We start from the raw sequence: 27,947 nt of genomic DNA, 5'->3' as shown, positions 1-27,947 counted from the left end.
TACGCGTCGGGCAGTAAACTTCATTCTCGGGAGAAAAAGTTACACTTTCCTCCCTTGTTATACAAATAGCTATTTATTCGTAAAATATAGGGAATTCTTTTTATTTCAAAATATGAGGATATCTAGAATGATATTAAAGTCAAATAAAAAAATAATAAGTTAAAAATTGAAAATACTTTTAAATTTATTAAAGAAAAACATACGCTGGGGTCCAAATTTACCCCATTTGGTCATCCGAAGGTTAAAATAGCAAGGGACAAATCATTAAGTGGACTGGAAGAAGACAAAGAACAAGATATTTATCTTTGTCACATGCTCAGAACAACGGACACTAACAACGTATCTCGTAATTGTTTTGGTAAGCATATAAATATTTTTACTTGGCATCCTTGCTTTCCTATAAAACACTAGGAATTTAAAATAGCTAAGTGTAGAATATCAGTGATATTTTTTGTGTGTACATTAAAAAGTATTTACCTTTGTATCAATTCGATAGATTCAATCGGTGTTTCCACTGAATTGGTTACAATCATCTGACTGGCTGTCGTAGTAGCAATAGAACTATTTCTTAATTCCAACATACCAGTTTGAGAATTCACCATCAAATTTCCCTAAAATGTATAAAACTTAAATATTAACACCCATTTGTATAGGAGATACCGTACCAACGGGGAATCCCAGCCGAATCGCCTCACTCAAACGTAACTAAGATTAATATAAATAGATAAATTCATATTAAAATTACTCAAGTTGCGGTTGGGCTTTGTCTAAAATTGCTATAACTTAACCTAATAATGGCAGTAGTATAGTGAATAGTGAACTGTGTAATGGTGAAATGATCTGGGGAAGCAGAGACAAGCCACGGAAATCCTGATGAAGACTGCAGAAAGGGAGTCGAAAGCTCGGCGTAGCCAAATTCGATGAGGTCCGTCCGGAAAAGTGAGTAATTTTAGTGGTTCTCTACTAGTATTGCTGATAGTTATACATCTGTTGAACTGGAAACTGGAACATTACATGAGCTGGAAACCAGTTTTATGTAACAGAAACCTGTTGATGAATATTCGCAAGAAGGTCCTGAAATGTTATGTGTCGTCTATGCTATTGCATGGTTGTGAGAGATGGACGTTGAAAATCACAATGCTAGACAAATTAGAGGAATTGACAGGAAGAAATATTCGTGGCTCCGAAACCTTCGTCGATGGACTGGCTTATTAGCACTGGCGAAGCGTCCATGTAACTACTGTTACCATTGGTAACAGTTAAAAATCCTTGCAAATAAATATTTTATGACGATGAATAATTCTACTTACCAATATTTTTACCAATAGAAATATATTATTATATTATTATGTGGTAATAGTACTGTGTAGTAACTCAGTAAATAGCCAACTACTCGTAGACACGAAAATATTGGCGAGTTTATGTGACTCAGTTGCACTTTATTATACTCTGTTACCAGAATCATTTCTGGTTACAATGGTTATATACCCACGCTGGCGCTCATAATAAGCCACCATAAGCGCGCTGTGTATCAGTAGCGCTGTTACCAGATTTAAAATTGGTGACAGTACCTATAAAAAGTGTGCGTGCAGTTAACCATGGATGTGTGTCGCTTCTTAATCGATCAACTACTTGAAAAGTAATTCTCCTTGTATAATTTTGAAGAAAAAAATGAGATTAAAAATGAAAGACCTATTTTAAACAATTTAAAAAAGGAATCAACAAAAGTAGTTCGATATTTTAAATTTAGTTGGTACAGTGAAAATCCTTGTTTATATTATGGTTGCAAGAAAAATATACTGTATTGTTGGCCATGTCTTCTGGTTTCTACACAAAAATGGGTGGACCAGGTTCACGATTTAAACAGTGTTAGCCTTTTAAAAAGGAGAGATGAAATCTCTCCGTTACCTACATGTAAGATGTATACCCAATTTGATTCAGTTTGGCAAAACAAAAATCAAAAGTTCTCCTAACCAAGCTTTTAAAGCAAATATTGCTAAACGTGAGTTTGTTAAAAAAATAGATAGGTATATCCTTAGCACACTTATAATAGATACTGTATGTTTTTGGGCCAAACAAGAACTAGCGTTTCGTGGTCATTTTGAGTGCGACGACTCTGACAATCGAGGCAATTACAGGGAATTGTTAACATTAATTGCCAAAAAAGATCAAAAATTTTGTCAACATCTAGAAACATCTGTTTTTTCGAGAGTTTCAAGTGATATACAAAATGATATTATTGAAGCTACACTCACCGGCACAAAATTCCGCCACCCAAAATTTTTGATTAAGTTTGACAATTTATAATTTTATTATTTGTGCTCCGATTTTCAAGATTCTTGTTTCACTACCAGTTTGTAGGTACATGTATTCATATTGTTTTAGGTCTGGATCCCGCGTATGAAAAAAAAGTTGATTAATAACAAGTTGAAAATTTGTTAATAGCTTAAGGGTGTCTAGTCGGATAAACTTTGATATATGGGAACACTGGAACAGGGGCAGTTTTAATTGTGGAACAGGTTAAAAATTTGGAACGGCCAGACCACGAAAACGGCACATTTATTTTATCCGACAGAACAGACTTAAACTCTCCGAACAGAGATTAATCTCCATGCAAAAATCAGACTGCTATTTATCACCTGTCATAATTCCTGTCATTTGACATATTCTACATGTTCCACTCATTAAAACGCCCATTTGGTTGTATTACCATTAAAACCACTCATTAAAACGCCAAGCGTTGTATTTTCTCCTAATTTTAAAAAATTCTGCGGAAAAATGGAATAGCTGATTTTGTTTCATAGTCCTGTCATATTTTCCCGGAGGCATCACCAACATTTTGTTTTTTGAATTATCCGAATATCTTTTTTCTTGTAAGAGCTGGACCATTTTTTGTAAATAAAAACACTGGTTGACTCATACAATTGAGGTTGGATTGATAAGATTAGAATGGCCCGCATGCAACCCAGATCTCAATCATATTGAGCATTTATGGGATGAATAAAAAAAGCTATTTGCCGTCATTCTAGGCCTCCAGAAAATTTGGTACTCTGGTAGAGGAATATCGGGCTATTCCCCAGGCAAGGAAAACACATCTTTATTAGATGCTAAACAAATTGCGAGCAGTCGTTGCTGCAAGAGGTGGACATAACCGCTATTGAATTGTTTTGTTTTGCTGTTAAATTTGTTTTGTTTTGTTAATTTTAGTGCGTTTGATATTTTTAATTAAATAAACCTTCAAAGCAGTGTTTTTAATTACAGCTCTTACAAGAAAAGAGATATTCAGATAATTCATAAAACAAGACCTTAGTGATACCTAAAGGATAATACAAAAGGAGTATGAAACAAAATCAGGCCTCCAATTTTTCCACAGAATTTTTTAAAGTTGGGAGAAAAAACAACTCTTACATTCACCCCCGTATAATGCCATCTAAGCAAAAAATTTTTGTTACCGGAATAATAGCAATTGACATTAATACATGTACCTACAAACTCGTGCAAGAATCTTGAAAATCGAAGTACAAATAATAAAGTTATAGATTGTCAAACTTAATCAACAATTTTGGGTGGCGGAATTTTGTGCCGGTGAGTGTATATATACATTTAGCCATATCTTCATTTTTTTAAATAAGATTTTTTGCATCTGGTTTTGGTAACACTTCAGAAAAAGTCACGCGTCGCTTATTAGCAGATCAACTATTACATGCCGCGCAAGATCGAGAACAATATCGGCAAATTGTCATGGAAGCTACCCACGCCTAAAATTTGGGCACGGTACTTAAAGAAGAAGAAGACAAGTTAGAAGCAATCGAATTGTGGTGCTGTGGACGAATCTTAAAGATGTTTCCGACGAACCGTGAGTTTCGTACACTTCCAATGAAGATGTTCTTCAAATGATGAATTCAGAACGTCTGCTCATAAACATCATAAAGAAGAGAAAAACAGAATACTTCGGCCATATAATTTGAGGACCTAAACACCATCTACTTCGCTTTATAATACAAAGAAAAGTGCAGGGAAAGAGATGGATTGGCCGAAAGAAACTTTCATGGTTGCGTAATATTAGATGATGGTGTGGAACCACAGTAGAAGAATTATTTCGCGCAGCAGCCGATAGAGAGGGGTTTCAGGAACTTGTAAACCTGATGACGGCAACGTCTGAGTACGGATACGGCACCTAAAGAAGAAGATACATTTGTTATAAGATACAGCTTTGTCAAATACCTGAGATGTAATGTATTGTCCCTCTTGACCATCTACTGGATGACTGTACAAGACTACTATATTCGAATTTTCAGAACTTTCTCCTTCATGTCCATCGGGATAATCATGGTCAGCTAATACCATAACCAGCTCATCGGTTGACGAGATTTGTCCTGTACTGCTCTGTATCATACCTAAAATGTAAAAGTAAAGATTACCATCTACAAAGAAAGCTTGTATGTTTTATTGTCTTAGGCAACCAATAACTTTAATGTATTTAATATCAATGACAGTTAAGGGGATGGAAAAACTACATTTCTGAATTATTTGAAGATGAAAGAGTAGAACACTATACAACGATTGTCATAACAGGTTCATCTATTAACAGAAAGTGAGGTTAAATGGGCAATATAAACGACAAAAATGGGACTAACGCACTGTGTGGTCTCATTAACGGACTTAGATAATTCAGTAAAAACCTTCTCCTTTGTGTAATTGGTATAGAATTGAATTAAGAATTAAAAATCAAAATGGATTACATTGATTGTTCAAAACGTTTTCACACTTATCAGTCCACCTAAAAGTAAGTAATACCACTTAATAAAATTGAAAAAAGGTGAAATTTTGACTGTTAATAAAAATGAAAATGTGGTTAAAATTACTTACTCAGTGTCCTTACTTCACCCTTTTTCAATTTTATTAAGTGGGATACTTTTTGGTTCACTGAAGATAGACTGATAAGTCGGAAAACGTTTTGAAAAATCAAAGTAATCCATTTTGAGTTTTTAGAATTTGTAATTCTTAATTAAATTGTATACCAATTACAAAAAGAAGTTTTTATTACACAAATAATTGTTGTTTTTGTGGACAAAAATCCATGAACAAGTAATAGCATGAGCAAACATCCTCGATAACTTTTCAATTAGTGGGATCGACAAGAGATCTCAATTAGTTATTTCACTCTTCTCTAGTACAAGCACGCCAGAACACAGCTAACTTTTATGTCTATCAATAAACAAACTAAAAATAGTGGCTTTTATAACTTTTTAAGTGCATTCATTTTTTTTGGAATCCTGAAAAAATTAATGAATATTTTCGAAAAATTTAAACGCAGAATGAAAGATTACATTGTTATCGAGGACGGAAAGTCACTTAGAATAAACAAAAAGATTCTTTTGAATAAGAAATTTGAAATTAAAAATCACACTAAATTTTCTATTCTTTTTCACCCCTGTAACTTATTAAAATAAACATTATAGAAGTTTTCAGTGACTTTCGGCCCTCGGTAATAATGTAATCTTTCAATTTGCGTTTAAATTGTTCAAAAATACTTACGAGTTTTCTCAGGATTCGAAAAAGATGAATGTATTTAAAAAGCATTGGCATGCAATTTTGCGCTTAGGCTCTTAATATAAAATATGTCACATAATGTATGTGTCAATTAAAGAATCACAGAAAAATTTGGTGAAAAGTTTACAATTTACTTTATATCAACAGAAAGACTTACCTTGCTGTATTACCGAACTATTCTGAGTTGTAATAACTTGTCCTGAGAACGACTGCTCGTGTGCTAAGTTAGGAATAAGAAACTCGGTTTGTTCACTCTGTCCATCTTGCAAAATATATTGCTCATTTTCGTCTAAAACGACTATGTCAACTAAACCTAAACTTGTGGCAATGCCCGATGCAACATTATTTAATGCTTCTGCTTCCGAACTGGCTTCTAGCGGTATTAGTTGTGTTTCTTGCCTGGTTCCTTGAATTGAATGAGTGGGGGAAACTTTTACATTAGATATTATGTTAACCTAAAAAAACAATGGTTTTAAATCAGTACTTACACTCCACACAGGTAAAAAGATTAATACCGCGTAACTTTAACTAAGTATATTGCAGATTAATACCCAATATAATTTATAGTAGGGGAGGAAAGTATGCTTAATTTGCAGTTACTCGAGCGTTATGGGGACCTATTGGGTTGTGAATAGTAGGTCCTAAAACCAAAAAAAGTTAAGTTTTCCATAAAGTGGGGGACTTTACATTTTTTTAATTTAATTTTCCATTTCCAACAATCGTTTTTTCCGATTATAGCGCCATCTATCCATAATCCGAAAAAATGTCTTGAATAAAAGTTGCTTATTTTTAGGTAAAGAATCCAAATCTGCAATAAAAATTGGGGGCTTCTATTTAAGATTTTAAAGTAACCCCCGGAGGGTCGGTCGTGTTTGGTGATATTCGATAGATTTTTTTAAAATGATTGAATACTTTTTTTTGTGAAACTTTGTGACTCACCCATTTCCTTACGCCCGGTTCAAATCGTCATTTTTTAAAGAAATATACCCTGTTTTGCATGTACTTAATTTACCTTACCTTAATCTGACGATTTCGAGTATTTCTAAGGGTAGATTTTTTTTCGGACCCCACTTAACGAACTCCTCTGTATTAAGAGCCAATATAAGGTAGAGGTACATTTACAGGGTACAAGGTTTCTCCCCATGTGATCATGTGAGTCGCTCGAGTAACTGCAAAAAATCCTCGCTTGGGCTCCCCTACCATTATAAAAATATCTTTATAGGTCTGGAGCCCGCATATGAAAAAAAAGTTGATTAACCACTTTACGTGCTTACCCGAGTTAACTCGGGTTTAAACTACGTTTCTACTTTCGCTTAACCGAGTTAACTCGTGTTTAAAATATTTGTACGATATATAAGGCGCCTACGCGTTTTTACTCCTCTAGCGCTAAATAACGGTATCCCCACTTGCGCATGGGCGCCCATACCTATGGGCAGGGGGGGGCCGTGCCCCCCCTAGCTGTTCGGGTGCTTTAAATATATGGTTATCCGAAGTATATGAAATGTAATCTGCAACATCTTCACGTCTGGCTCCCCTAAAAATTTTTATATGGGCTCCAGGGGTCCACTTGTTTTTTCGTTTCTAATTTTAAACTTTCTACGATCGACTTGCCGACTGGGGTGGGATCACGATGAGTAGAATTCTATTTTGCTGACGTCACGTTCTGCCCTGACTGTGACGTACCTCTGTGTGTAACCCCTTGTTTTAGAGTGTATCACACTGTTAGCAATATTTAACATTATTATACCTGAATAATTGCGATTTTCTTCTCTTATTTGTAGTATTTTGTATGTAAAAAGTTACGACCGAGTTAACTCGGGTGAGCGCACGAGGGTATTTGTTATTTTATATTTTTCTAATAAAACATGCGTCTTTTTACCTTAGATTATGTCTAGTGACAATAGTCTTGTTCGTAGTTTATTTTACTGTAATAAAATAAATAGGTAATTTTTTGACGTATTTTTGCAAATAAATGTGTGCATTAAGCGATTAATAGTAAGCTGAAAATTTGTTAATACCTTAAGGGTGTCTAGTCAAAACTAGCCAAACTTTGATATATGGGAACACTGGAACAGGGGAAGTTTTAATTGTGGAACAGGTTAAAAATTTGGAACGGTCAGACCACGAAAACGGCACATGTATTTTGTCCGACAGAACAGACTTAAACTCTCCGAACAGAGATTAAACTCTTATTCAAAAATCAGACTGCTATTTATCACCAAATGGGCGTTTTAATGAGTGGAACATGTAGAATATGTCAAATGACAGGAATTATGACAGGTGATAAATAGCAGTCTGATTTTTGCATGAGGGTTTAATCTCTGTTCGGAGAGTTTAAGTCTATTCTGTCGGACAAATGTGCCGTTTTCGTGGTCTGACCGTTCCAAATTTTTAACCTGTTCCACAATTAAAACTGCCCCTGTTACAGTGTTCCCATATATCAAAGTTTATCCGACTAGACACCCTTAAGCTATTAACAAAGGACATCGCACACATCTTATGGAAAATATAATGTCACTCAAATTCAATAAAATTGATACGAATAGATTCGTTTTAAATTAACGGTCAAATCTTATCATTGCGCCAACTCTATATTTTCAATAATAAGAGCAGAAATTGATATACGAGTAAATAAATCTGAAATCAAATGGATACGTACGTAAGTTAGAGAGAGAAAAAATATTTTAAAACACCCAAATTGTCGGTACTCCATAAATCAGAGGATTAGTTTCACTAATTCGCTTAGGCCCAGCGGGGGGTTTAAGCTCTTTTGAATAGCACCCAGAGCAATAATGATGGTAACTGACACTTTTACTGACTAAAAAAATGTGATTTTGATAAACTTTAATTGCAATTTGCGCCGTAATTAATCATAATTAATATATCGTTTATATCTGAATAGGGCTTGCCCGTGAATAAATAAATAATATAATTAAGAGTTGGCGCAATGATAAGATTTGGCCGTTAATTTAAAACGAATCTATTCGTATAAATTTTATTGAATTTGAGTGACATTATATTTTCCATAAGATGTGTGCGATGTCCTTTTCAGCTTGCTATTAATCAACTTTTTTTTTCATACGCGGGATCCAGACCTATTATAGAATCGAGTAAAAAAGGTTTGGTGCATTTTAAATGCAAAAAATGAATTGATTATATTCCGTTTCTAAGCGTCTTTTTAGAGGTAAACCGCTAGCATATATGGAGAAAATAAAATCTAGAAAACACAGTATTACTTCATCCTAAAAGTATAAACATAAATACAAACCTTTTCCTTTTGTATGGCATTTGAGTCTATTACTTCGGATGAAATATACCCTACATGTTCTTCCTCTCCTTCCAGATCTTCTAAATTATCAATATCTTCAAAACATATAATGCCGTCACGCAAAGCCTCATTATAATGTGACCTTTTAATATGACTCAGAAGGGTCATGCCAGATTGAAGTTTCTTCATACAAAAGTGGCAATCGTAAGTAACTCTTCCTGGCTTGCCATAATGGCCCGTTATCCTAACATGAGAAGTTAGAAACTGGTGATTCAGGAAAGCTAAGTGACAGCCTTGGCATTGGGTTTCATTGGGGCCATGCGATTCTTTATGTTTGGTTAATCTTGCAGGAGATATAGCTAAAAAGGGAAACATATTAGATTATTAATAGTTCGAATATTTTTGGTGTTTTCTAAATACAATAAAAACCATAAACTCTATTATTACTGGAATTATTTCACATACAGGGTGAGTTTTTAGTGCGGGATCGGTCGATAATTCCATTACGGTATAGAATATCGAAAAAAGTTATTTAGAAAAAATGTAGGCAATGATATTCTCCACGCTTGGAAAATATGTCCATTTCTACAGGGTGATCAATAACAGCGTGGTATATCAAACATATAATTTTTTAAATGGGACACCCTATATATTTTTTCATATTTATATTCTCCTCATAATTCTTGTTCATATAATATAGGGTTTTGCATTACTATACAGAGTATTTAACAAGTTATGACCATTTTTATTTCGAAATCTCTATGAGATTAACACCCTGTATATAAAGAAGTAATTCATAGACAATAATTTGTTTTATGTAGTAAGATAAACAATATACTGTAGTTTTTAAATTATGTCCAATTGAAATCATTGACGAATGTTTGTATACAGGGTGAACTACAAAAGCAGATTATGATTTTCTCTATTTTTTTAAATGGATCACCCTATATTTTATTTTTCAAAAATATTGTATTTATTATACTCTTTCATTTTTATATAGCATTCCCTATATCTAAACTTATTACTTTCGGAGATATTTTTAGTTTTCTTCAACTTTCGGGAATACATTCAATTTTTCTAGTAGAAATAAGTTGGTATTGAATGATAATTAAACAAAATTATTTTTATTCAATAAATAACTAACACAAAATATAAACCATAGCAATATGCAATGAATGTATCAATAAATGTGATATTAAGGAATTATCATATTTCCCTAATATACAAGAATCATACAATTCCTACAAAAAAAATATAGGTATCTTGTGTATAATAAAATTACAAGATTATTTTTATTTAATAAACAACTCACACAAAACGTAAATCAAAACAATATACAACTAATTTAATAGTTTTTAGATTATTATATCAACAGCATTCTAAGCCAAGAAGTTTTTAGTAACACATTCCTAATTGCAGATTGTGACCCGCAGTTATTAATAAAATAATTTTCATATTAAATTTCATTAATATGCATCAAGAAATCCCTACTTTGTTAACACTCAAACTAGGTGATCTATAAATGTTTAAGGTGATATTGTTAGAGATTATGTGATTGGTCCACGTTTTTTGACGGTTGAGGTTTTTATACGACGGTGCTCCAGTTCTTCCAAAATTGATTTTTTTCAAGTGGGGCTATATAAAAAACCTTGTATACCAGAAGCATCCAACAACGCTTGATGATATTAAAAATAGAATAAACGAAGCTTTTAATAATATTGACTTACAAAAATGTTAGAAATGTGGCTCGGTCATTTGAATATCGGTTACAAAATTGCATAGACGTTGAAAGTGGTCATTTTCAACATTTACTTTAGACTTATATCCTTAACATCATATTAATTGGTACATTAATTAAATTTTGTTATGGTTTATTTTTTTTTGTTAGTTATTTATTGAATGAAAATATTTGTTATATTATTACATAATACTTATTTGTTAAGTTATTTATATTTATAAGAATTGAATGTATTCCCAGCAAATGAAGAAAACTAAAAATGTCTCAGAAACTAATAAGTTTAGGTATAGGAGATGCTATATAAAAATGAAAGAGTATCATAAATACAATATTTCAAAAAAAAATCAAATATAGGGTTATCTATTAAAAAAAATTGAGAAAATCGTAATTTTGTTTTGTAGTTTAAAAGTGCTTATAAAAATGAATGTTCTACTAAAGAATTCTTGGCTTAGAATGCTGTTGATATACCAATCTAAAAACTGTTACATCAGTTGTATATTGTTTTGATTTATGTTTCATGTAAGTTATTTATTGAATAAAAATAATCTTGTTATATTATTATATACAATACAAATTTTTTTTTGAAGTTATACTTCTTTACCGGCGATAGAGGGTGATTTTTTTATATGTTAAAACCTATCAGCCCGGCGCATGCGCATTATAACTTTGTTCTGATTGGATGTTCAAATGACATGTCAAAAATTATCCGATATGGCAGCTGTGGTTTGGAGGTAAAGGTAAAGGTAAACAAATGTATAATATATTAGTTTTATTGTTGTGAGGACAGAAACAAAAAAGTTTATAATATTGTAGTGACTTAAATAGTTTTTAAAAGCAACAGGTACGTAATAATTGTTAATGTATCATGGGTATAAACCTACCTATTTGATCTGCCAAAATACATAGTATGTAATACTTTTATTTATATAATTTGATTACCATCAAAATTTCTATCAATATTCACCTAATATATTGTTTTTTACTCTATGTTTTGTTGTATTTTTTCAATTCTAAATCATTTCAATTCAAAATTAAAATAATTTGATCAATTTTCAAAATATCAAAATATCACAAGTTTAATCCGTTTAGTTAGTCGATCTTCGTAAATAATGACACATAGTTTCTGTAGCTAAGCGGAGAAGGCGAATGAATTCCAATACCAACCGCTGTTATCAGCGCTGGTTCGAGTCCCAATAGAAACTTTCTTTTTTGTTTTTTTTAATACATTTTATGATTGTAAGTATATTTATTATATAATTGTATTTTCAGAAAATACGTATTTAGTTAAAAAATTTTTCGACAATTAATGTTCAGACATCATTTGTGGCTTGTTTAATGTGTTTGTGTGTGTTTTATTCTTTTATTATTTTAATTTTTGGCACTGTTCTAATAAAAATGTTTGAGAAGTAGTAAGTATAAATTAGTTTAATATTTAAACAAAATATAAATAAAAAGTATATTAATTTCGTTTAAATCGTATAATAGAAGTATAACTTCTTACGTGCGTACAAAGTACACACACATTCTTTTTGTAGGAATTTTACGATTCTTGTATATTAGGGAAATATGATAATTTCTTAATATCACATTTATTGGTATATTCACTGCATATTGCTATGGTTTATATTTTGTGTTAGTTATTTATCTAAAAAAATAATTTTGTTTAATTATCACTGAATACTAACTTATTTCTAGTAGAAAAATTGAATGTATTCCCGAAATTTGAAGAAAACTAAAAATATCTCGGAAAGTAATCAGTTTAGATATAGGGAATGCTATATAAAAACGAAAGAGTATATTAAATACAATAATGCTGAAAAATAAAATATAGGGTGATCCATTTAAAAAAATAGAGAAAATCGTAATTTGGTTTTGTAGTTCACCCTGTATACAAATATTCGTCAATGATGTGAATTGGAATTAATTTAAAAACTACAGTATATTGTTTATCTTATTACATAAAACAAATTATTGTCTACGAATTACTTCTTTATATACAGGGTGTTAATCTCATAGTGATTTCGAAATAAAAATGGTCATAACTTGTTAAATACTCTGTATAGTAATGCAAAACCATATATTATATGAACAAGAATTATGAGGGGAATATAAATATGAAAAAATATATAGGGTGTCCAATTTAAAAAATTATATGTTTGATATACCACGCAGTTACTGATCACCCTGTAGAAATAGACATATTTTCCAAGCGTGGAGAATATCACTACCTACATTTTTTTTTAATAACTTTTCTCGATATTTTATACCATAATGGAGTTATCGACCGATCCCGCACTAAAAACTCACCCTGTATGTATTTTTAAATCAAGAACTTAAGGGGATATGGTTTAAAATCAACACTTCAAGGACATTTTTTAAATTTATTTGAACCGTGAGTACAATTATTTTATTTTTAAATTAGATAAACATATTAGGTATAATTCAAAGAATATTCACTAGTAATACCACTAGAGGTCAAATTATTTCCGGAAATTTTTTTGAGATCATGAATATTTTGAAAATTTCATTTCAATTTTCATTCTAAAAATATTCATGATCAAAAAAAAATTTCCGGATATTAATTTGACTTCGCGTGGTATTCGGTAAGAAAATTCCACACCAAATTTGCATTTGAAAATCCAAAGCTGCATGAACAGATTAATAGCGCGCCATAGCTTTGTCAGCAATTATTTAGGCTTTCAAATTCGTAATTTCTACTCATTGTAGTTGCATGGGAATACCATTTCAAGATAGAAAATAGTATATTCTTCAATTTTACATAAGTTTTGAGTAACTACAAGTGATAGAAAATGAATCAAAACTAAATTATGTAAACAAATAAAAACCAGTCTGTCAAAAATGTTCTGTTATTGTAAACGTCAAAAAATTTCCACTATAATTCGCTGTTGGGTACCCCACGAGCAAAAAATTTCCGATAAAATACCTCCGTTGCCATGGTGATCTGTCAAAATAACGTATTTTGATTGGTTCAAAATTACAGGTGTGGAATTTTCAAAAAAAATTTCAAGGAAAAAAAATGCATTTTGCGGTGGACATCAACTCGTTACTGGATCATGTGAAACAAAAAATTCAAAAAGATTTTGTTAGATGAGTTTCTCTAGGTAACGCTGTCGAGTTTTTTTTTATTTTTAACGAGTTTTGAGTTCTTGGTATCACTCGGAAATTAAAAAAACGAAATTATTTGTCACAAAAGGGTGATAATCAGCATTACCTAACAAAATGTTTAAGAAAATCTATGCAAAATTTCAGGTGGATCTGTCGAGTAGTTTTTGACTTACAATGTCGCTGAAATAAAATTATTGCTAGACAGGTAAATGATCATTGTATACCGGGTGTACCAATCAAACTGTGTTTTATTCTCAAAGTTCACCACACCCTGCGTAATATTCTAGCATTTATAAAATATTGAAATTAAAACCTAACTATAGCCGCAGGTTTTCTTAACATTCTGTTTTTTTATTCATTCGCTTATCTCTCTCTCTCTCCTGTCGTTTCCCCATTACTGAGGAGCGTGATTTCTTCCAATATTCCTAACAATGTTTCTCCATTGGTCTCTATCTTCAGCTGCTCTAAGAGCTTCGCAGAATGAGTTTCCAGCTGAATGCTTTATTTGGTCAGACCATCTAGTTGGTGATCGTCCTCTTGATCTTCTCCCCGGAACGTTTCCAGAAACAATTAATCTCTCCAAACTGTCGTCACCTCTGCGAACCACGTGACCAAAGAATTGCAGAATTCGTTGCAGACATATTGTGGACAGCCTTTTTTTAATATTGAGTTGGTTTAGAATGGAAACGTTTGTCCTATGAGCTGTCCAAGGTATGCGCAGCATTCTTCTCCAGCACCACATCTCAAAGGCATCAATTTTTTGGCGCTCGCATGCGCGAAGAGTCCAAGTCTCTGCTCCGTATAGAAATATTGAGAATACAATGGCATTCACCAGTCTCATCTTGATATTTTGAGAGATCTGTCTTTCCAAAGTTTAGTTAGGCGACTCATCGCATTTTTTGCCATACCAATACGTCTCCGAACTTCTGCTTCACAGTTACCATCGTTAGTTATACTAGACCCGAGATAGACAAAGGTGTTTACTATCTGGTATTCCTGTAATGTGTTAGTCAGTTGAATAGTGTCAAATCTGTCGACCACTATTATTTTTGTCTTAGCTTTATTGATTTTCAGACCAACTTTATTGCTTTCGTACTCAACTCTTCGCAGAAGATCAAACATTTCTTGCTCATTTGCTGCTATAAGTGTAGTGTCATCAGCAAATCTTAAATTGGAGATTTTTCTACCAGCTACTGTCACTCCACCGGCCCATCCTTCTAAAACCATCCTCATGACATTTTCACCATAAATGTTAAATAAGTCAGGTGACAACACGCATCCTTGTCTAACACCTCTCTCGGCCCTGAATTGGTTTGAGAACTTCTGATCTAGTCGTACTGTCGCTATATTAGACTGGTACAGATTTTTAATAAGTGTCACCAGGTGCATTGGTGCGCCCATTTCTATTAAAATTGACCACCGATTTATCCAGCTTACACAATCAAATGCCTTTTGGTAGTCAACGAAGCATATAATCATGGGTACTTGAAATTCTCTAGACTTTTCAATGAGTTGTCTCAATTATTTATATGGGAAATAAGCCACAATTAAAATGAAAAAATAATTTTATTAACGTTTCGACGCCCAAATCGGGTGCCGTTGTCAAAATACAAAATATTTTGACAACGGCACCCGATTTGGGCGTCGAAACGTTAACAAAATTATTTTTTTCATTTTAATTGTGGCTTATTTCCCATATAAATAATTAATCATAAAAATGCCACAAGGAAATAGCTTCAGAACAACATTGAGTTGTCTCAAGTTCAGGATTTGTTCCCTTGTACCTTTACCCTTTACAAACCCCGCTTGTTCCTGAGGTATTTGGTAATGTAGATAGGTTTTTAATCTGGTTTTGATGATATGCAACAAGATTTTACTAGCATGTGTTATTAGTGACAGTGTGCGGTAGTTTTCACATCTGGTAGTAGTTCCTTTTTTGTGTAGTGGGATATAAATTGAGGTACACCAATCAGATGGCCATTTTCCTGAATTCCAAACAGCGACACAGATAGAATGGATGATATGTAATCCTTTGTTACCTAGTAACTGTAGTATTTCACATGGTATTGAATCAATGCCTGGGGATTTATTTCTCTTTAGTGATTTAATTGCATCTTTGACTTCAGCGAGTAAGACAGTAGGTTCTCTAGGGTAGTCAGAAGGCCACTGATTTTCTGCTGATAACTCGTTATTTTTATATAGCTCGCCACAGTAGTTTCGCCATGTTTCCAATATTTCATCAGTATCAGTCTTTAAATTACCTTCCTTATCTATTACAGACCACGTTTGAGGTTTAAATTCTCTGGTAAGGAGTTTGATCTTCTGGAATAAGTCCCTCGGTTCATTTCGACAGCCATGTTCCTCTATCTCTCTGCATATTTGAGAGATGTAATCAGCTTTATATTCGCTTATGTTGGATAATAAAAAAGTTAGGTACTTTAACAACTAGCCATGTTCTTCATTAATAGAGGGTGTTTCTAAATAAGTGCGACAAACTTTAAGGGGCAAATCTGATTAAAAAAATAATGGCCGTTTGCTTTATAAACACATGTCGGCAAATGCTTCGTTTCCGAGATACTGGATGTTGAATTATTTTCTTAAAAACTGACGATTTATTTATTGCTCTAAAACCGGTTGAGATATGAAAATGAAATTTGGTAGGTTTTAAGATACAGTTATTGCACATTTTTTGACATGCAATTAAGGATTTTATATTCTCCATTGGCGCGCATACAGGTAATATGACGGGGAAATAATACTCGCACGCACGCCAATGGTGAATATAAAATTCTTAGTTGTATGTCAAAAAATGTGCAATAGCTGTATCTTAAAACCTACCAAATTTCACTTTCATATCCCAACCAGTTTTAGAGCAATAAATAACTCGTCAGTTTGTAAGAAAATAATTCAACATCCATTATCTCGGAAACGAAGCATTTGCCGACATGTGTTTGTAAAGCAAACTGCCATTATTTTTTTACGCAGATTTGCCCCTTAAAGTTTGTCGCACTTATTTAGAAACACCCTGTATTAATGAAGAACATGGCTAGTTGTTAAAGTACCTAACTTTTTTATTATCCAACATAAGCGAATGAATAAAAAAACATAATGTTAAGAAAACCTGCGGCTATAGTTGGGTTTTAATTTCAATATTTTATAAATGCTAGAATATTACACAGAGTGTGGTGAACTTTGAGAATAAGACACAGTTTGATTGGTACACCCGGTATACAATGATCATTTACCTGTCTAGCAATAATTTTATTACAGCGATATTGTTAAAGAATAAGGCTATAAAATGTTAAAAAAATCACTTAAATCGGACAACAGATTAAGAAAATTCACGACATCAAAAATTACCCATTTTGTGAGGTGGCCATTTTTTGTGCCGCTCACTGTAGTTAATGAAAAATATGAATCGAGGTACTGTCAGATCGACCCTTTTTTATGAACAAGAGTCAATCTCCGAACATATAGTTTTTTACCTATAACAATTTTTGATCATATTAGGAGCAATTTTTGTATTGTGAATTTATTGTGTTATGAAAACAGTTAATTTGAATTTTTACAAGTTCAAATCCATCAACAATAATTTGACGAGATAACTGAAAAAAAAACATTTTTTGCAAAAAGCAATATAACTACTCCACTATTTTTACAAATCCCTTATCTCTACTAATTCTTTATAAATAATATTCGATAATTATATGAATACCTATTTAATACTTTACTATCATTTTAATTATGTAATTAGTTTTCTTTTTTAATCCTTTATAGGTTAATGGTACATACTTGTACCACTTGCTGTTTTCCGTAACTTAATAATAGATTATTAAAATAAATAAAATCTCTTTCGTAATAGCCACAGCGGCAACCCTGGGTGCTATTGTAGCTCTCAGTATGAGTAACGCATTGTTTTGACGAAAAGTCTAAAATGGCGTCATAAAGTGGTACAAATCGATACCACTGTAAAAAGTCGAAGTAAAAGTAAGTATTACAATGTTTTATTATAAAGTTTTAACATGCCCTACTAATGTCCGTTTTTTTGAAGTAGTTTCTTGTTAAATCGTTGAAGATACCTATAAAGAGGTTAGATTTTCAATTTTACATTGTGTCATTATTTTTTAAGCCGAGGTAACTTAGGAACTTACAAATATTGTTTTTTAATAACTAAATTCTGGGGGAAATAATTTACTAAAAATTAGTAATAACAGTATCATTTTGGTGGGCAGTTTTTTGTTTTGTGGAGGTACATAACATGTAATGAAACTATACTTTCGTAACTTTAATATTGCTGTGCTCTAAGGCGCCATCTCCATTTCAAATTGAAACACAGTCAGCCGACGTAAGAAATTCTGAACACTCCTGGCCGTCACCAGCTGTAGAGAGATTGATCGACTTCTGTCAAGCGCTTACGAAGATTTCATTTTCGCTTAATTATAGAAAGAATAATATATTGTGAATATTGACATTAAATGTCGTTTCTATATTTTAGGTAATTATTGTAAATATTGTATTTAAAAAATGTTTTAATAAAATTCTATATTTTAGAGCAACACAGCTGTCTATATTCATATAAAATCATTACACATATACAGTGCGCTGGAATAAGTGTTACCCCCCCCCCCCTTATTAACTTATTTATTTTTAGCACCTAAGCAAAACGCTCATACAGGTCGATTTTTAAAATAATCATAGTATATTATAGCATCAATGTTTCGAACTTTACGCGATCCCTCTTCAGGCGACAGGCATAATTTTGATTTTTTTAAATAGGAATGTACATCATGTGACACCTCATTTAAAAGCTTTTGAAACACTGATTACAAAAATGTATAACACTTTAATCCTTTTTGAGAGCGTAGGCGCAAAATTTCGGTCGAATTAATTTTAAACGCATTCATTTTTTTCGAATGCTGAGAAAACCAATAAGTATTTTTGAAAAATTTAAACGCCGAATGAAAAATTGCATTATTACCGAGGCTTGAAATTCCCTTAGAATAAACAAAAAGTTTCTTTTGAATGATATACATATTTGCAATTAAAAATCAGACTAAATTTTCTCTTTTTTCACTCCTGTGACTTATTAAAATAAACATGATAAAAGTTCTCGGGGACTTTCTACCCTCAATAATACTGTAATATTTCATTTTGCGTTTAAATTTTTAAAAAATACTTATTAGTTTTCTCAGAATTCGAAAATAATTAATGCATTTAAAAATATTTCCACCGAAATTTTGTACCTACGCTTTCAAAAAGGATTAAAGTATTACACATTTTTGTAATCAGTATTTCAAAAGCTTTTAAATAAGGTGTCACATAGTATACTTTCCCATTAAAAAAAAAACAAAGTTATGCCTGCCACCTGAAGAAAGGTTGCGTAAAGTTCGAAACATTGATGCTATAATATACTATGATTATTTTAAAAATTGACCTGTCCGAGCGTTTTGCTATGTGCTAAAAATAAATAAGTTGATAAGGGGAGATAACACTTATTCCAGCGCACTGTATATATAATATGTATTACCGAGTGTTCCCAGAAAAGAAAACTTGTTTTAGTGGTACATATTTATACCACTTCCTAGGAACCTCATTTTTATCGAAAAAACTAATTGAAAATAATAAAATTTACCTATATATGGACACTTATTGCACTTAGGGAAATTATATGTAGCTGGTGGCCTTAGTGCATGCTTCGTATACAAATGGTACAACATCAAGGTATGGTTATTGCATTGTCGTCCACAATATTTACACAGGCGTGTGTCGAAAACTTCATCGTGTACATCAGTCATGTGTTTACGATAAAGGTAGTACAATACAAACTCTGGAACTTCACCGTGTTCAGAAACACATTTCACACATACCCAGGGTCCATCATCGTCGTCGTCTGGTACTACTTTGGAAGATCTCTTTTTTAATATAGGAATCTCTTTTTTAGTACTGGGAAGTGGTTTGGCCGGCCTGGCTACTGGTTCAAGCTAAAAAATGGACAGTACAGAAAATAACTACTTAACAAGAAGTTTTGAATATTGATATTTTACTATCCATGGGCTTCCCCCTAAACCTCCCAGCCCTTGTAAAGGGTGGGGAGAGGGAAACAATCGATTTACCAAGAATCTGTGCGCCGTGGAAAAAATGTTTCAAACTAGAAATATAGCTGAGATAATTTTGAACAAAAGTGTTTATTAGTACTTTTTGTGTAGAATGAAACATCAATCTCAGAAATAACGGTTGAAGCGACCGGCGATTTTGAATTTCAGTTACCTGCGATTTTGAAAAAGTGATACATTTTATCGACCTTAGAGAAATAGTAAAAATGGCAAAAATCGCGCAACGTTTATTTATTTAACATGTTGACGGACAGTGCGTCAAATGTATAAGTGTTGTGACACTATATATGTATTTTGCAAAGTAAAATAGGGAAAAATGCAACGTCTATAGACGTTGTGTCACATTACATCAATGGGAATTATAGACGGAGAGGCAGCGCCGAAAAATCTCTCTGAATTTACTAAAGCTACTTTTTTCAGTTGATTACCGTGATTGTGTAGAGAAACATACTGCGGTCGGTCAAGCGAAACGTAGAACAGGTGGTACTGACAGCTTGTCAAAGCTGCTTACCTGCGGTGGTAATTAAATCCATTTACTAAGGCTGAAAATCAGTACACACATTCTAAATTGAATATAAATAAAAGTTATTATAGTCGGTCAGCTGTATGACGGGACAGAGCCGGTCGGTCGGCCCCAATGAATGTACAGCTAAACTGCTTTATTTACAGAATTAGAAAAAAATGTAAAATACAAAAATTATTTGATTTTTTAATTATGATTTTTTGACATATATATCGTACTAGTGACGTCATCCATCTGGGCGTGATGACGTAATCGACTATTTTTTTAAATGAGAATAGGGGTCGTTTGCTAGCTGATTTGAAAGGTTATTCAATTCTCTATGCAGTAATATAAGCATTAAGATCATTATTTATACAGGGTGTCCAAAAATTTTTTTGAATTATTAATTAAACAATTAATTTAATTTTGACTTAAAAAATAAAAATTTTGACACTGTATAAACAATCATGTTAATGTTTCTTTACTGAATAGGGAATTGAATAACCTTTCAAATGAGCTAGCACACGACCCCTATTCTCATTTCAAAAAAATAGTCGATTACGTCATCACTCCCAGATGGATGACGTCACTAGTACGACATATATGTCAAAAAATCATGATTTATAAATTTAATAAGATTTGAATTTTATATTTTTTTCTAATTCTGCAATTTAACCCTTAAATGCATCGTGTTGCCGTTCGGCAACATAGGTAAACGATTGAATGAAATGTCTATTCTGATTCGAATTTGAAGTAACTGTATAGCGTTGCCTTTAGTCTACATAGTGTTAATATTAAATAGTTTGGCACTTTTTGTACAGATGTCATAAACATGCACTTCGACCCATTGAATTGTTTGGCAGCCAACCGGTAACGTCGTGTATTATTTGACGAAGTTTGTGAGTCTTATCTAGTTAGAATATTAGTGATTTATTATTGAAAAAATATCCTAGTTAGTAGGTAAGGTATATACTTTTTACTTTTATTATGCTTCCTTGTTGTTTTTCCCGCATTCATGAGAAAAATGAAAAACATTCTTTGTTGCCGTTTTGCTACAGTGCGCACTCAAGAATCCCTGACACAAAATATTTACATCTGATTCTTTATTACAGAATACATCGTCAGAATTATTTGTCGGAAAAGGATCTGCAGGAATATTGGGCAAATTTCACTGGCCTGAGTAGTGAAGATGAAAGTGATTTCTCCGACACAGATAGTATTGCAGACCCTGAATTTGAACCTAACTATGGCGACGAATCTGATGAAGAAACGTGCAATGGGGCTAAAGATATGGCAGAGGAGATAGACACAACAGAAAATATGGAAATGCTAGAAAGTGAGCAAATCCACGAGAATGAAAGCTTGCCATCTACCGATCTTGGAGCATCCGGTAATGTAGTTGTTCGTTTGGCTCACATTATTCCATAGCATCAAAATTTCCATCTTTATCATGATTATACAGGTGTACCGCTGCTTGTATATAAAGCCAAAAGGGGAATATTATCATTGGGAACAGTTCAAAGGCAACGGATACCATGTTGCAAATTACCAACACATACGGATATGAAGAATTTCCTCGTGGTGATAGTCATGAATATACTGCTACGGATGAAGGCATAGATATCTCATCTTCAATATGGAAAGATAATAGAAAGTCGTCTTGCTTTCCACTTTTGCAGGTATATCTCCTATATACAAAATATAACGCTTTCATAAGACTGCGAAAAATCTACCGAGTAGACTGTCCCTTTGTAATTAAAGAATATAACCGCCATATGGGGGGGGGGGGGTTGATCTCATGGACAATCATATTGGAAGATAAAAAATTTCTATAAAAAGTAGGAAATGGTACCTCCGGCTATTTTATCACTTACTTGATTTAACAGTTGCCAATAAGAGCGACGGTTGCTAAGAACCCACAGGCAAAGCTTTTAACACAAGCGACTTTTCGCACAGAACTTGCAGAGTGTCTGTGCAAGATGAGGAAACCACAGCAAAAAGAGGGAGACCAAATACATTGGAAGCTGACATCCAAGAAAAGAAAAAGAGAAGACCAGCTCAGTACGTTCCCCCCAAAGATATTAGTAGGGACCAATATGGACACTGGCCGACTATAGAAGATAACAAACAACAGTGTAAATATCCCAATTGTAAGGGATACAAACAAAATGTCAGAAATGTGGTGTGGCACTGAGTTTCAATAAAAATAATATTTGTTTTTATAATTTTCATGTAAATTAACAACGTAGATTTTATATCCTAACTTGACCTTGTATGCACAATGTAGAATTTTGGCAACAAACCTGTTATTGTCAAAAACAAGTGTTTAAAATTAAACTTATTTTTTTTTATTATTTTTTCAATATTACTAAGCTTCCGCTACAGGCCTTTTTGATATTTGACATCAATAAAAAAAATCATGCATTTAAGGGTTAATAAAGCTGTTTAGAGGGGGGTCAAAATACAGTGATAAGCGTGCTAATAACCGGCAAAATAGCGCAAAAGATGGAAAATACATTAAGTTGTGAGATAAAAAAAAATGAAACCAGTGGAGGTGGAAAATTTAGTGATAAAAACTTAAAAATATATACAGGGTGTCCAGAAACTTTACCGACAAACGAAGACAGGAGATTCCTCAGATAATTTTAAGATAATTTAACCCAATTCACCTAGTCCGAAAATGCTTCCTAAGGGAGCTAGAGCTCTTTGAAGATGGCGTCATGTAATTAGTTTTTCTTAAATACCTCCAGAACGCTTCTATTTAGAAAAACGAAAATTGGTATACATATTTACTTTCCAGAAATGAATCGATTCCATCCATTGCGAATTTCTAGTACAACTCATAGGCGTCCGTTTTGGGTAGGGCAACGGTTATTTTATCGCCTAGCTTTTTTGTCTTTAATTTTTAATCATTTTTGACTCTGAATTATTTAATTGTGAGTTATTCTAGTACTAAAAGGTACTCTTAGTTTAAGTCGATAGGATACACCGTTTGCTAGAAAAATCGATTTAAAAATTTTTCGATCCTTGAATTAAAAAAAAAAGATACAAAAAAAACTATTTAGAAAGATGAAAACTGGTACATTTATTTATATTCCAGAGATTAATCGATTTCATTAATGGCGAATTTCTAGTACCAGTCATAGGCGTCCGTTTTGGGTAGGTCAACAGTTATTTTATAGCATACCTTTATTGTCTTTAATTTTTAAGTATTTTTGACACTAGATTATTCAATTATGAGATATTCGAGTACTAAAAGTTACTCTTGCTTTAAGTTAGTAAAATACACCGGTTGTTTTTTATTTTTTTTAGCTTTTTTTTTTTAATTCCCAAAACTAAAAACTTTCAAATCGATTTTTCTAGAAAACGGTGTATCCTATCGACTTAAAGTAAGAGTACCTTTTAGTACTAGAATACCTCACAATTTAATAATCCAGTATCAAAAATGCTTAAAAGTTGAAGACAAAAAAGTTATGCGATAAAATAACCGTTGCCCTACCCAAAACGTACGCCTATGACCGGTACTAGAAATTCGCAATGGATGGAATCGATTCATTTCAGGAAAGTAAATATGTATACCAATTTTCGTTTTTCTAAATAGAAGCGTTCTGGAGGTATTTAAGAAAAACTAATTACATGGCGCCATCTTCAAAGAGCTCTAGCTCCCTTAGGAAGCATTTTCGGACTAGGTGAATTGGGTTAAATTGTCATGAAATTATCTGAGGAATCTCCTGTCTTCGTTTGTCGGTAGAGTTTCTGGACACCCTGTATATTCTATTTATTATGTCCCACCTTTAGCCGTATCAGAGGAATATGTCAACTAAAACTGTCACTGTGACAGTGGCAGTTGCCAAACTCGTCCGATACGTCTAAAGATGGGAAACAATAAATAGAATGTATATTTTTAGGTTTTGTCGCTAAATCTCCCACCTTCACTGGTTTCATTTCTTTTTATCTCACAACTTAATGTATTTTCCATCTTTTGCGCTATTTTGCCGGTTATTAGCACGCTCATCACTGTATAGTGAATAACCCTGTACATTCATTGGGGCCGACAGACCGGGTCTGTCCCGTTATACAGCTGACCGACTATAATAACTTTTATTTATATTCAATTTAGAATGTGTGTACTGATTTTCAGCCTTAGTAAATGGATTTAATTATCTCCGCAGGTAAGCAACTGTGACAAGCTGTCAGTACCACCTGTTCTACGTTTCGCTTGACCGACCGCAGTATGTTTCTCTACACAATCACAGTAATGAACTGTGAAATAACTGTAAATTCAGAGATATTTTTCAGCGCTGCCTCTTGGACTATTAGACGTCTATAGACGTTCTGTCCGTCAACGTGTTAACAGCTGTATAGAAACGGACTTCATTTGCGACAAAATGCAAAAATTGCATGCGAAACCTGCACTCTTCTAAGATTACGGCTTAAATTTTTAATATCTTATCCAATATTTGGTATTTACACATATTCGTAATATCGTAAAGAATGGCGGTAGAGGGCCCAATTTGAAAAATATCTTAGTATGTGGAAATTACTCTATAACTAAACAAAATATTAAAAAACGAGCCTGCACCACCATTAAGACCAGACTTTCTTCAAATAAACTTTTTTTGTTCCATTCCTAGATTTTGTGTCATATTGGAACTACTAAAAATTTTTATCTCTAACAAGAAATCGAACATAATATTATGTATAACTAAATAACTGATTAGGCAACATAGAGAAATAGTCACTGTCTTTTGACAAACCTACATTTCTAAGACCCGTGTTGAGCTGCCCCCCCCCCCACTTGCAAAAATTAAAAAACAAATAGCCCTGATTTATGAGCTATTTATGAGCTCTCATATTCCGCAAACTAAAATTTTTGAGCTCGTTCCACTGAGCAGGAATTTAATACCCTAGTGGGGGGGGCTGAGTCAGCCCCCCCCCACTACTTAAAAATAGGAATATTGAATCGGTTTTTGCCGCAGAATTACGAGCTATTTATGAGCTCTTGAAATTATATACTTTCGATTTTTGAGCTCATCCCCTTCACCCCCAAACAACCCTTTAATTGATTTAACTTAAGAGAAAGATGCTGGAAAACTTAAAATATATCGTATTGCGGATATAATTCATATAGCTTATATACTCTAAGAATAAACTATTAAATCAAGAGCATTTCGATTATTGAGCTACAACCCCTTCGCAAGAAAACCACCCTATCTTCCCGGCTTAAGAGAAAGTTGTACTTAAAATGCATTAAACTAATTATTTGGCGACTACATATCATTTAATAATTTATAACCTTCCAAATTACGCGCATTTAGATCAGTAAATTGCAATTTATTTTGTATAGTGCAGTCACTGAAGGTAAAAATCAACGATTACCTTCAATTTCGGTGAACCTTCATCGATTTTCACGAAAATTGGTCAGTAGTTAGAGGATACGTCAAGAAACAAAGGTGACATGGTACCACCTTGCGCCTTTACCCTGAGGGTGGATACCGCCCCTTCTCGGAGGTGAAAATTATTTTATAAAAAATAAATGCACAAATTAAAAGAACAAATTAAAAGCAAAATTTATTATATAAAGTTAATAAAATAAGTCAATACTTTTTAAGTTATTAAAGATCAAAGATTTTAATTATTTGTGAAAAAAATGCATGTTTTGAAGAGGTTTTTTGTAAATCACTGAAAAACTTTAAGTTTTTACAAAAAAGTTAATAGTAGTTTAATTCGTATAGCTTATATTCTAAGAATAAACTCTTAAATCACGCGTATTTCGATTATAGAGCTACAACCCCTTCGCAAGAAAACGACCCCATATTCCCGGCTTAAGAGAGAGTTGTTCTTAAAATAATTTAAATTAATTATTTGGCGACTACATATCGTTTAATAATTTATGAGCTTGCAAAATATACGCATCTCAATTATTGAATTGCCATTTTCTTTCTATAGTGCAGTCACTGAAGGTAAAAATCAACTATTATCTTCGATTTCGGTAAATCGCCATTTATTTTCACGAATTGACAATAACAACTTGGGGTTTTAGGCTGGGGTATATGTCACCACTTCTCGGGAGTGAAAATTACTTTATTAAAAATAACCCCACAAATCGAGAGAGGGACAAATTGTAAGCAAAATTTGTTATATAATGTGATTAAAATAAATCAATACTTTTTGAGTTATTAAAGATCAAATATTTTAATTTTTGGAAAGAAAATGCATGCTTTAGAGCGATTTTTCATAAATGACTCAAAAACTGTAAGTTTTTACAAAAAAGTTTTCATCACTAAAATTGAAGCTAATAAAAAATATAATAAATTGCTTACTTGAAAAACCCTTTAATGTTAATTTAAAGTAAGTTATTGGTAATTAAATGTATATTTTTTTCCGCGACTGTTCAAATCTAAGGGTTCAAGCTTAAATAACGGAAAAGAGGTACTAAACACTTAGGTACTAAATACTTGTCAAAGTACTTAGAAATACCTATGAAAAATAAGATCCAGAAAAAGTTGATAGTATCAAAATCCGCTCACCAATTTTCGTGAAAATGAATGGAGATTTACCGAAATCGAAGGTCATAGTTGATTTTTACCATCAGTGACTGCACTACAGAAAGAAAATGGCAATTAAATAATTGAGATGCGTATATTTTGCGAGCTCATAAATTATTAAACAATATATAGTCGACAAATAATTAATTTAAATTATTTTAAGTACAACCCTCTCTTAAGCCGGGAATATGGGATGGTTTTCTTGCGAAGGGGTTGTAGTTCAATAATCGAAAGGCGCGTGATTTTAGAGTTTATTCTTAGAATATAAGCTATACGAATTAAACTACTATTAACTTTTTTGTAAAAACTTACAGTTTTTCAGTGATTTACAAAAAACCTCTTCAAAACATGCATTTTTTCACAAATAATTAAAATCTTTGATCTTTAATAGCTTAAAAAGTATTTACTTATTTTATTAACTTTATATAATAAATTTTGCTTTTAATTTGTTCTTTTATTGATTTGTGCAGTTATTTTTTATAAAATAATTTTCACCCCAGAGAAGGGGCGGTATCCACCCTCAGGGTAAAGGCGCAAGGTGGTACCATGTCACCTTTGTTTCTTGACGTATCCTCTAACCACTGACCAATTTTCGTGAAAATCGATGAAGGTTCACCGAAATTGAAGGTAATCGTTTATTTTTACCTTCAGTGACTGCACTATACAAAATAAATTGCAATTTACTGATCTAAATGCGCGTAATTTTGAAGCTTATAAATTATTAAATGATATGTAGTCGCCAAATAATTAGTTTAACGCATTTTAAGTACAACTTTCTCTTAAGCCGGGAAGATAGGGTGGTTTTCTGGCGAAGGGGTTGTAGCTCAATAATCGAAATGCTCTTGATTTAATAGTTTATTCTTAGAGTATATAAGCTATAGGAATTATATTCGCAATACGATATATTTTAAGTTTTCTCAGCATCTTTCTCTTAAGTTAAATCAATTAAAGGGTTGTTTGGGGGTGAAGGGGATGAGCTCAAAAATCGAAACTATATAATTTCAAGAGCTCATAAATAGCTCGTAATTCTGCCGCAAAAACCGATTCAATATTCCTATTTTTAAGTAGTGGGGACTCAGCCCCCCCCCCCCCCCACTAG

General features: G+C 32.7%; 1 protein-coding gene across 3 annotated transcripts in view; it reads right to left on the bottom strand.

The window, feature by feature from the left end:
* Window positions 1–27,947, bottom strand: part of LOC114334559 (centrosome-associated zinc finger protein CP190) — an 88,766-nt gene that overhangs the window by 46,793 nt on the left and 14,026 nt on the right. For all 3 annotated transcript variants that reach the window (XM_050655530.1, XM_050655532.1, XM_050655531.1), the window contains exons 6-10: window positions 19,318–19,666; window positions 8,822–9,180; window positions 5,711–6,008; window positions 4,225–4,397; window positions 478–611 (exon numbers count right to left, since the gene is read on the bottom strand). In XM_050655530.1, coding sequence (XP_050511487.1) covers window positions 478–611; window positions 4,225–4,397; window positions 5,711–6,008; window positions 8,822–9,180; window positions 19,318–19,666 — 1,313 coding nt within the window. The remainder of the gene's footprint in view (window positions 1–477; window positions 612–4,224; window positions 4,398–5,710; window positions 6,009–8,821; window positions 9,181–19,317; window positions 19,667–27,947) is intronic.

The sequence above is a fragment of the Diabrotica virgifera genome, chromosome 7 (genome assembly GCF_917563875.1).
Source record: "Diabrotica virgifera virgifera chromosome 7, PGI_DIABVI_V3a".
Taxonomy (NCBI): Eukaryota; Metazoa; Arthropoda; class Insecta; order Coleoptera; family Chrysomelidae; genus Diabrotica; species Diabrotica virgifera.
This window is presented reverse-complemented; position numbering and strand designations above follow the sequence as displayed.